Source organism: Micromys minutus, assembly GCF_963924665.1.
Source record: "Micromys minutus genome assembly, chromosome: 16".
Taxonomy (NCBI): domain Eukaryota; kingdom Metazoa; phylum Chordata; class Mammalia; order Rodentia; family Muridae; genus Micromys; species Micromys minutus.
In genome coordinates this window covers 48287691-48297838 of record NC_137985.1, presented here as the reverse complement: position 1 = coordinate 48297838, position 10148 = coordinate 48287691, and the positions used below count along the sequence as shown (strand labels likewise).

General features: G+C 53.6%; 1 protein-coding gene across 3 annotated transcripts; it reads right to left on the bottom strand.

Annotated features, from left to right (window-relative positions):
• Positions 1 to 3715: 3715 nt before the first annotated feature.
• On the bottom strand, positions 3716 to 9942 carry ULK3 (unc-51 like kinase 3). 3 transcript variants are annotated; one of them, XM_080929967.1, is made up of 16 exons: positions 9746 to 9942; positions 9032 to 9172; positions 8828 to 8948; positions 8312 to 8416; positions 7516 to 7659; positions 7241 to 7323; positions 6793 to 6948; positions 6504 to 6609; positions 6274 to 6314; positions 5951 to 6053; positions 5755 to 5819; positions 5590 to 5668; positions 5478 to 5518; positions 5125 to 5172; positions 4931 to 4997; positions 3716 to 4830 (listed from the first exon to the last, which is right to left on the bottom strand). In XM_080929967.1, the coding sequence occupies exons 1-16, from the start codon at positions 9845 to 9847 to the stop codon at positions 4814 to 4816; spliced, it is 1419 nt and encodes a 472-aa protein (XP_080786093.1). In that variant the 5' UTR covers positions 9848 to 9942; the 3' UTR covers positions 3716 to 4813. The 3 variants fall into 3 exon arrangements, with proteins under 3 accessions (XP_080786093.1, XP_080786094.1, XP_080786095.1); XM_080929968.1 differs by having other exon boundaries at positions 5478 to 5515; XM_080929969.1 differs by lacking the exon at positions 9032 to 9172.
• Positions 9943 to 10148: the final 206 nt, after the last annotated feature.

Sequence of the window (10148 nt, the reverse complement as noted above, 5' to 3'; positions counted from 1 at the left end):
ACTTCAAATGTCATCATATTCTCTGGTGTCTGGCAAGCAGGGTAGGGGTGGCATTCTGGAAGTCCGGGGTAACTGCTCTCATGGGTCATCCCAGGAGCTTGCTGGGCCGAAGGAAAGTGCTACAGGCACCTGGTGCCTTGACCTCACTGAGTAAGTGCTTGCCTGTGGGGACAGCATCAGTATCACAGGCAGGGAAAGCAGTATGTTTTCAATGGCAAAGTTCCTATTAGGTCTCCCTGTAAAACAAGAGCATGAAGGGGTAGGTGAGGTTGACTGAGGGGGCTGAAAGAGGAAGGAAACAGTAAGAGGGTGAGGACAGAGGGATCCATGCCCTGAGGGGGCATAGCTTGAGGCTGCTATACTGAGGATCCTTTGAGCATCCTAGAGAGGCACCTGCACGTCTCAGATACTCCTGGTCTACCCCCCCCCCCCCCAAGGAAGGGTTTAGCAGCCAATGGACAAAAACCCTTTTCTGACCTTCCCAAAGGAGCCTCAAGCTGGGGGTGGGGGTGTGTGGGCTGCCTCAGCCGCATCAACAGCAGGGTCCACGTCAGCCCTCCACCCTCAGGGGCCTTCTGCCTAATGGGATTAGACAGCCCCCTCCCCCTCAGTGCTTTGCTGGCTGAGAAGGAGGCCAGCATGGCAGGTCAGGTGGTAGGGGTGCTTGGGGACACTCACTGAACCCTGTCAAAGCAGGGCTGTTTGGCGCCTGGGGTCAGGAGGTGGGAGGGGACTCTGTCTCCTCACTGATATTCCACTCACATCCCAGGAATCCCAAGAGGCCCTGAGCTGTCTTCGGTGTCCCTGGATTGGGGCAGAGGAGACTGTAGGGTAAAAGAGCCAGTCTGCAGCTCAGGCGAAGAGAAGTAAGGTGAGCAGGCTGAGGGTCAGCTGCCCATCTGCGTCAGCTGTGCTGTGGATTTTTCTTCCTATCCATGTGCTCATCCGAATCCCCCAATACCTTGAGCATTCTTGGTTCCACTTCCTTTACAGGGAGCAGCTAACCCAGCCAAGCTGGAGCTGTCTTCTGCACAGGCCCTGGACGGAACCACTCAAGTCCCAACTCACCCCAGGCCATTCCACGCTCTTATTTTATAGTCATATGTTCCAGAACTATCTGGTATGAAGTAAAGGCCCCAGAGGAAGCCATTGACCCCCCCCCCACCAGTTTCCTTTTAACAGCGCCTAACCCCTTCCTCTCCAAATAAACCCTGATGCTTCAGGCCTCTTTCCTCCCTCCCATCCTTTTGCTTTCTCCCTTCCACTTCTCCTTCTACCCCTTGTGGGACCCCTGAAATGTCCAGAGGTGACAAAAAAAAGTCTTCCTGACCCAAATTCTTTCTCTTCACCCTCCCCACACCTCCACCCCCAGCAAGTGTAGATTAAGAAAAAATGAGGAAGAATTCCCAAGATGGGTGAGGGATGCCGAGGGAAGACTATCCCGGGACAGGGGAGATGAAAGCACACAGCCTGATTCTTCTACCCCACAGTATACATACTGAGGTCTCGGCCTCTACAATTCTCAGGATTGCAGAGAACTTAGTGGTGCCCTTGGCCCGCTTCCCACCCACCCAGGCAGCTCAGGCAGCCCAGTTCCCCAGTGGGAAGAGGAGTTGCAGAAATGACAAGTGGCCAGCTGTTTCCCAGGGCAGGGGTAGGGAGGGTGGCCAGGGTTTGGAATGTGCAGGATCTCCCTTTTCCCCCCACAGCCAGATGGTCCCTCTTCAGACACTGGAAGCCCTAGGCAGGCACTGGGGACATCTGGGGCATGTTCACTTGTCCGGCTGAGCTTCTGACAAAGCCTGTTGACCCAGCTGATGCTCTGGCTCAGCACTGGGAGGCAGGAGCTTCTGTCCTCTGTCCCACAGAGCTGAGGTTTCAGAAGGGTTGGGGAGCTGTGGAACCCACTGTCCTGTCTCTAACCCTGTGACTGCCAGACATTGCTAGTCCTGATTTGTATGAAGCATCACTGGCCTGGGTTCAGAGGCACAACAATGCTGAGGCCGCCTCTGCCTCACTCAGCAAGACCTGTGCCTGCATTTCTATAAACTGCAAATGTATGTCTACCTGTGAGCTTGCACAAGGCTTTGTTTCTGTGTTTGGTACTTCAAGGGATAGCTTGATAGTGTGAATTACTGTGGGGAGAAAGTGCCTCTGTAGCTGGGGCCGGCAACTTGATCTCCGGGGCTGGATTCCTTCCTTATAGATAACTTATATCTTTTCCTATGTCCCCAGTAGGAAACAAAACGAAACAAAAAAATCCAGGGATATGGGGGAGGGAGGGCTGGGCCTAGAGACACCTGGGTCCCGTGGTCTATTCTAAAGGCTCTTCTGCTCCTTCCAGAGCATGTCCATGAGAAAACAGGAGGTGAAGGCCGGGTGCTGACCTTGGCTCAGTCTCCTAGTGGGAGAGTGGAGATGGGAAGGCAAGGGGGTGGAGCTCCTGGACAGACACTGTTGAAAGCCTTGAAGAGGTTGCAGGGATTCTCCACCTCCCAGATGAAAAATGCTTGAAAACCCTGGAGTTTCTTTTAGGCCCGTGCCACTCAGAAAGCTCTCTGGGGCCTATTCCCCATTTGCTCCAGCTCCTGGACCGCCTGCCTCCCTGCTTCACAGGGGGCTTGACAGGCAACACAAGCAGCCTGGAGGACTTCAACCTTTGGGAGAGCTTCAGATTCCCAGGCCACTCCTGCATCGGGTGTCTGATGCAGGCCCACAGCTCAGACACCCCGTGAAAGAATTTCAGGTCTGTTCCCAGCCGGCTGGCAAGTACAGCCATCGAAGCAAACAACGGTATGGAGACACGATGCCCCTCTCCCTTCCCCTCTACAGAGTGGCACCCATCCTGTCCCCTCCCAGCCAGCCCTCGCCAGTCACCCCCTCCTTCCTTTCCCTAATCTTTCTTAATGAAACTTTTCATCTGCTTCGTTTCCAGAGAAAAATCTCAACTATGTTTCCCCCCTGCATTTGAAAATAACATTTCATTGTGCTTGTGCTATATAACAGGCCTACACAAACTGCCCTGTGAGTCCTACTGGGCATGTTCACCAATAGCCCAACTGTACAGTCTAAGCACTGGGCCAAGGCACAGAACCAGCAGGGACTTCAGCAGCTCCCGCTGGCCTATAGGACACTGCTCTCACTGCCCCCCAGTGGCTAGGCCAAAGGCTTCAGGGGATTTATTCTGTCTTGATCCCTCCAGTATCAGCCCCCAGGTATGAGAATAATTAAGTCAAGAGACTGTTGGACGTTACCCTGATCTGGGGATCTTTGGGGGACTAGATATGAAGAGAAACCCTAAAAGATTCCCTTTTCCTGAAACCCAGCTTATTCACTTCCTGTTGGCTCAGAGTGAGGAGGCACCTGGGAGTGTGCAGGGTGGGATGTTCTAGAGTGTTCTAAAGGGCTACCACCTGCCACTGTGCTGAAGTATGCAGAGAAAAGGCCTGGCTGGGCTCCCAGATCTGTCCATCCTGCCTCCCCCACCCCAACAATACACACTAGGTGTTTGGCAGGAATGGTGGAAGTCAGCAGGAATTGTAGATCACTAGTCAAGCTCTCCAACCTTTGCTGGTTATGAGCAGGGTCATTTCACCTATTTTTCCAAGGCAAGAAGAGATGCATAAATATGGAAAATAATTTAATAGACAAACAATGAACTCCATTCTTTACATATATCCAGCCTCTAGCGAGGAGGATATTCCACTTTGCCCTAAGGAGGCAGTTAAGGGCAGAATGATTGGAAATCACCAATATTCTCTAACTTTAGAAATAACCCTTCCCACACACACACACACACACACACACACACACACACACACACACCAAAGAAAGGAAGAAAGAAAGAAAGAAAGAAAAGGGAGGTAGGGAAGGAAGGAAGGAAGGAAGGAAGAAAGAAAGGATTCTCAGTCCTTGTCATTTGGGTTATTTGTGGCAGAATAGCTCCCCCGTTCCTTGTTCAAAATCAGCCTTCAATAATAATTTGAATAAAAATCTGAAACACAACAATGGTGGGGGATGTTAAAAAGAGCAATCCTCCAGTAACTGCAGATGTGCAAATTCTTCTCCAGCTTACACAGGGTGTAAGCTGTGGATGCATCCATAGCTTAACAGGACAGATGGGAAGACCCAGCCAATACCCAGCTCTAGCTCCAGGCCCACCATGTGACTAGTGTGGCATAGCCCCTCAAGGAGAGCTGTAAGTTGAGGTATGAGGACCCCTCCTCCATGCCAAGGCAGGGACCGGTCTGGAATTCTCATGTGCACTCCATCTTTACAAAGGACTTGACTTTCATGCATGACGGACTGTTTAAAGAACTGAAAAGGATGTCAGCTGTAAGTTCCCGGGAAGGCTGGAGTGGTCTGCAGGACTGAGAGCATACTGTAGGGTAGAGAGTCCCTGAGGGTATTGGAGCACCCTATTCCAGTGCAAGAAGGAAGTAGGATTGGAATAAAGGCTCCCAGGGAGGGTTGGCCCAGGTAGAGCAGCTGCCTGGTAACAGGGAAGGAACTGATGTGTCCTGAACAGATATGATGCCCTCTTTGCAGAACAAAACAACAGGGTGATGATGTCCTAAAGCCAACAGGCTTAGGCCAGCAGTCACCTAATGACAAAGTCATATTAAAGTAATTCTCCCCTTTAGTACACCTGCCACCAGATGCACCCCTCCCCCCAGTAGAGAACACTGAGGAATGCTGGGTACTAGGATGTGGGAGGTGCTCATCCAGGAAGGGCCCAGGTGCGCAGGTGTCAACCTGGCTTGGCACGCAGCTTCTCTCTAGGTTTGTGTTCCATCCACAGGTTTGTCCAGTGTCACTGCAGTGTGCAAGCTAGCAGAGGTGAAAGGGGAAGGTCAGGCTGGGGTCTCTGGCAAGAGAGACAGAACCTATAACTCTGCTATGGGCTGTGGGACCCCAGGGCAGGACTCACAACTACGAACAGACTCCGACAGCCCCTCTTTGTCCAGACTCTCTGCTTCCCAGTGAGATTCCCTTATCTGTGGGATGTAAAAGCAGGGCACAGGGTAAGACAGAGCCAGCTAGACTTGGAAACCACAGTGCATACCCCATCACAGAGAGGAGGAACCCACAACCCATTGCCCAGGGTGGCTCGTCCATGCCCACCTTGATCTGCTCCTTCAGGTATTCAGCTCGAGCCATGAGGTTCTGAACCTGCCAAGAGAATTGGCAGTCGTGACGAGGATTTAAGTCAAGTGCTTCCTCACCCCCGATGCTCCCCAGAACCCTGTCTCATTAGAGTGGCCTTGTCTGATAACTCTATTTGTTCCCTCCTCCAGGAATATTTCCCTGTTGCAGGAGCCCAGCAGACTTTTGGTTTATCCAGGCACAAGACGTCCTGGGTCGCTGACCTCACAATTATGAGGCCGGGGAAACTCCATATGCAATCTAAGGAAGTACCATAGACCTGAGCAGGAAGAGGGGAAAGAGCACTTCCTGACTCCAGCCCTACTGAGTACCTCAGTGTGAAGGAGCTCCCGCCTTCGGCCTGGGGCTTCTGCTGTAAGGAGAGGAAAGACGGTGAGGACAGGGGAGCCAGAGGCAGGGGCAGCTTCGGTACTGGGGCCTTACCTGCCAACAGCAGTAGCAGCTCCCCGAGGCTGTGCTGATACAAGTCTAGGGCATCCTGCTCTTTGCCAGCTTCTTCCTCCTTCAGCCAGAAGGGCAACACATCATTCCATATTGTGCCTTGGTTTCCTTCCTGTCCCACCTGGACTCCTCCCAATGAGCACAAACCTTGGCCATGGCAGCTGAGGCCACTTCCAGGGCAGCTAGGAGGCGTGGCTTGTCACGGGCCATCTCTGATGTGAGAGTAAAGACTCATAGTGAGAGAGCAGCGTGTTTTTCTTGCATAGGAAGGCCCTGTCAGTCTCCACATCAAGATGGCGTGGGGTTGCCAGAACTTGTGCAAAGGCCAGGAACCGAAGCCTACCTCGGAGCAGCTCTTGGACAGTTGTGCCCTGTCTTAGCAGGGCCTGATTGGAAGAGGAGACAATGGCTTTGAGCTCCTCTGCCCGGGACACATACTGCCCCACCTGTAAGAGAATGAGGGGCTGAGGGTTAGCCCCCTATTCTGCACCCACCTCCTAGTTTGCCTCTGGTCCTTAGTGACCGCCTCACACTAACCATGCTAGATATCAAACATGCTAGCCTGGCCCATCCCATTCCCCCAGCCTTATCTTGGAAGAGAGGTTTCAAATCTAAGAATGCCATTTGTCAGAGGTCTACCCCTGTTCTCCTGGGGAGGTCACCCACCTTCGCCTTAATCGCCTCTTTCCTCTGGGCATCCACTTCGTCTGCAGAAGGTGAAGGGTTCATATGAGGAAACTGTACTGAAAGTCTACCCCACAGTAAGCCCACTGTAATCCTCAGATACAAAGTTCCAGCTTGATCTTCCACACTGTCTCCCCTAAGCTCTGAATGGGAAGCCTGACCCAACTCCTAACCCCTCTGCACCCAGGTTATAGAAATGGCCTGGGCCTCACAGTGTAGTGCAGGTACAAAGAAGTCCAGGGCCTTGCAGTAGAGCGACAGGGCAGCAGCAGCATCCCCCTCCTGGTCCTTCTTCACAGCCTCCACCACAAGGGCTGTCTGGGGGATTGGAGGATCGGCAATCAGACCTACCTTCCTAATGCCACAGCAATAAGCACTAGTCAGCAACCCCACCCTCATGCCCTGTGGCAAACTCCTCTGTTTCTGTGAGCTGGTTACCTATTAACCACCGAGAGTGGGCAAATAAGACCTAGCCCACCCTATCCCCATCCATCTGCTTACTGCTTGCGCCAGGCTCTCCCTACTAGGCATGTGCTTCAAGTCCACCCAGGGGTGAGCAAAGAAGTCCTGAAAGGTGATTCGACGGCTGGGGTCCCGCTCTAGAAGTCGCTGCAACAGGTCCCGGCAGTCTAGGGAGAGTTGGGGCCGAAGAGGGAGCTACAGAGGCACAGAGCAGGGACACATCACATGAGACGCCAACAGCTGAGCTCAAAGCCCAAGGCCTGTTGGAAACCCCCACAAGGGGTACGTGTTTGCTGGTGGGTAATCTGAGACCTGAGTGGGAAATAGCAGGTCTGGGTGATGTGCAGGAAGGGAGCCGAGCATCCTTTATCAGCCTCACTGCCATGAAAGGGCTAGAGCCTACACTGCAGTCTGTAGCAATGGTGAACAGACTTCTGGCCTTGAGTCCCTCAGTCCCCAGTGGGTGCCATGACCCTGCCAGACGCACCTCAATAACCCGATTGCTGCGAATCTTTTCTTCTAGCTCTGAGAATGATCTGGAGGCAAAGGGGGGCTGTCCAAAGAGGGCTTCTGTGGAAGAAGATAGAGGGAAGGCTGGGAAAGAACAGGGTTAAGCCTTGCCTAGCTCACCCATGGAAGGCGGACAAAACTCCCTCTGGGTAGAACCCTTAGTTCCCATTAGAACCCAAGAGAGGCCCAGAGAAGCCTAGCCCGGATTCAGAGTAACTCTCAGGGTGGACAACAAGGGAACAAAAGTCTCACCGTACAGGATGACCCCCACGGACCAGAGGTCCACACGTGCGTCATACTGCCGCCGACACACCATCTCGGGAGCCATGTAGAGTGGGGAGCCTCGAAGCACATGTTTTTCATCCCATGGGGACATGTGCTGGGCAAAGCCAAAGTCTGCAGGCAAGAGGCCAGACACAGGGCTCAAATCCCAGCTGCCTCTGTGACTCCAGTCAGAGCTCCTCCCCACCCTAGACTCAGCTGGATTACTTCTGCCTCCTCTCCTTGTTACTGGTGCACTCCTCTATCCCCCACTGGGCTGGGAACCCTCTGCATGGTACACAGCCTCTTAAGCATCTCTGCCTTAAGCCTATCTCAAATACGATCCCCACAGAGAGCTCTACCCCCAGCCCCAGCACTAAGTTATGTCATGTTCTCTGGCCTCCAAACTCAAGTCTTCTTTAAACCTTATCAGAAGCCACAAACACCTGCCCACTGTTACGCATTTTCCCAGCTGTCCAGATTGAGCCCTAATTCTAATAACAGGTTAAGTTGGATCCTGGCTCACAGACTGATCCTGGATGCTGTTTCCCTCATCGGCACTATTTCCAGACTGAACTCCAGCTCTGATCCAGACTTTGACCCTAGCTCCACCCACAACGCTGCAGGATGTAAAGTGTGGACAGCTGAGAATGGGTGATACCCCCTATACCTCCTGATCTGTCACTAATGATTTCACAGAGGGACCCCTGGGAACCAGGCTGCGGAGGGAGCACAGCCAGCAGCTTACTGTTTACCGAGTCTAAAACACCACCCTGCTGTTCCAGACCTGCCAGTTTCAGGTGGGGCTTCTCCAATGAGCTCAGCAGGATGTTCTGGGGCTTCAGATCCAAGTGAGAGATGTTTCGTTCATGCAGGAACTGCAGGGCACTAGCTGAGGAGTCAGCCACAAGAAAATAAGTCAGAGCCTCTTTCCCACCCCCTATTCCCTCCCAAAGCCTCCATCTATCTATCCCCTATAGCTGTATTACTGACAAGCTGATCTACAGAATATCCAGAAACACCAGACTCTAGCTACTTCTAAGAGTTCCCGAGTGCCTGCTCTTTGCACCCTTAAGATAACCCTCCCATGAAAAGCCCAAGCCCTTTAGGCCTTTGCATTCTCCCTCACTAAAATACTTGGGTCCCACCTAACTGGGCCCTGGAAGATTCCATAAGGTTCTTACATCAGGTTCCCTATATGAAAGCCTGAATTCCCCACAAATGCTAGAGACACAAACACGAAAGACTACAAAGCATTGGAATAGGGGAGAAGAGTGAATGGGGTGTGTCACAGGCTTTTTACCCAACTGCTGCATGAAAACACGGGCCACCTTCTCAGGAAGGATCCTTCGGGTATGGATGAAGCGAGACAGGTCACCACCTGCACAGAACTCCATGATGAGGTAGATATTGTCATTGTCCCACTGTGGTCGGAAGTAAAGAGACAGCTTTAGGCAGTGTCCCTTCTCTGGCCCCCTTTGGAGGGAACCCCGTCCCAGGCTCAGACCTGGAAGTCTTTCAGCTGCACGATATGGGGGTGCCGAATGCCCTTGAGGATCTCAATCTCAGTCAGGAGGTTTTCCACTGATGCCTTGTTGAGACTTTTCTTGGCCACGCATTTTATGGCTACCACTTCCCGAGTATCCTTCTGTGGCACAGGAAATTTGGGGTCTCTGTCTTGACAGGGCCGACCCCATGGACTGGAGTGGGCTCTGGTTCCCTCTGCAACCTTTCCCCTGTCTGGGTCTGCCCAATCTCCACGAGATTCCAAGTTTCCCAGTTTCCACTTCTCAAATCAATAACCCAGCAAGTGTTCTCCAACGCCATGAGTGTGCGTGTGTGTAGGGGATGTCACTATTTAATGAGCTAGCCACTCTGCATTCTAACTGGTGCTGCGTCCTAGGAGTCTGACCCCAGACTCCTCCCAGCCCCTAAGGCAACTTCCGCGCAGAGCCGGTTCTTCAACCACTGACACCGAGGTTCCCTTAGGTCATCGCCCGCCCCTCCAGACCAAACTGGCAAGGTTGTTTTTAAAACCTAAATGGGGCGGTTAACTCCAGCCTCCTCCATCCGCTTGGGGCCAGGCAGCCGCTGGCCTTACAGCTCTCAAGGCGGTCGCCTTTCCTGTAGTTTGGCCCGTCACCCAGCCGGGTTTGCAGGGAGTTGGCTGGCACAGGAGCCGGGTGCCGGGCCACCTCGGGCACGACCCGCCCACACCCACCTTAGCGTAGGCCTTGTACACCGTGGCATACGTGCCACTGCCCAGGCGTTCGGTAAGGATGAAACCGTCCAGCCGAGGGAGCCCCCAGCCGGCCCCAGCCATCCCGCGCCTGCCGCCAGGTGCTTCCTGGTTCGGGGTGCAGGTTCCGGCCAGCAGCGAAGCTGGGGGCGCTCGAGGGGCGGCGAGACGGGACTCCGCACGGCCCCAGCGCTGCCCGCCGGAAGCGCGGCTCGACACCTCCCCTCTGAGGCTCCTCCCCGCCCGCCGCGGGCTGGGTGACACCCTCTGCCAAAGACTGCCAGGCAGGTTTCAGACACTGAAGCTTCAGTGGGTGTAGAGGTGGGCACTATCCCATGGGAACCCCTCACTCAGAGCGCCGCATGCTAGAGAACACCCACGTAGG

What these genes read in the sequence shown, in the direction of transcription:
- ULK3 (XM_080929967.1), bottom strand. Translation starts at nt 9,847, where the DNA reads ATGGCTGGGGCCGGCTGGGGGCTCCCTCGGCTGGACGGTTTCATCCTT. An exon ending in CGTGGGGGTCATCCTGTACG is followed by an intron (nt 7,324 to 7,515) that starts GTGAGACTTTTG and finishes CTTCTTCCACAG; the next exon opens with AAGCCCTCTTTGGACAGCCC. An exon ending in GCAGCAATCGGGTTATTGAG is followed by an intron (nt 6,949 to 7,240) that starts GTGCGTCTGGCA and finishes GTGCCTCTGTAG; the next exon opens with CTCCCTCTTCGGCCCCAACT.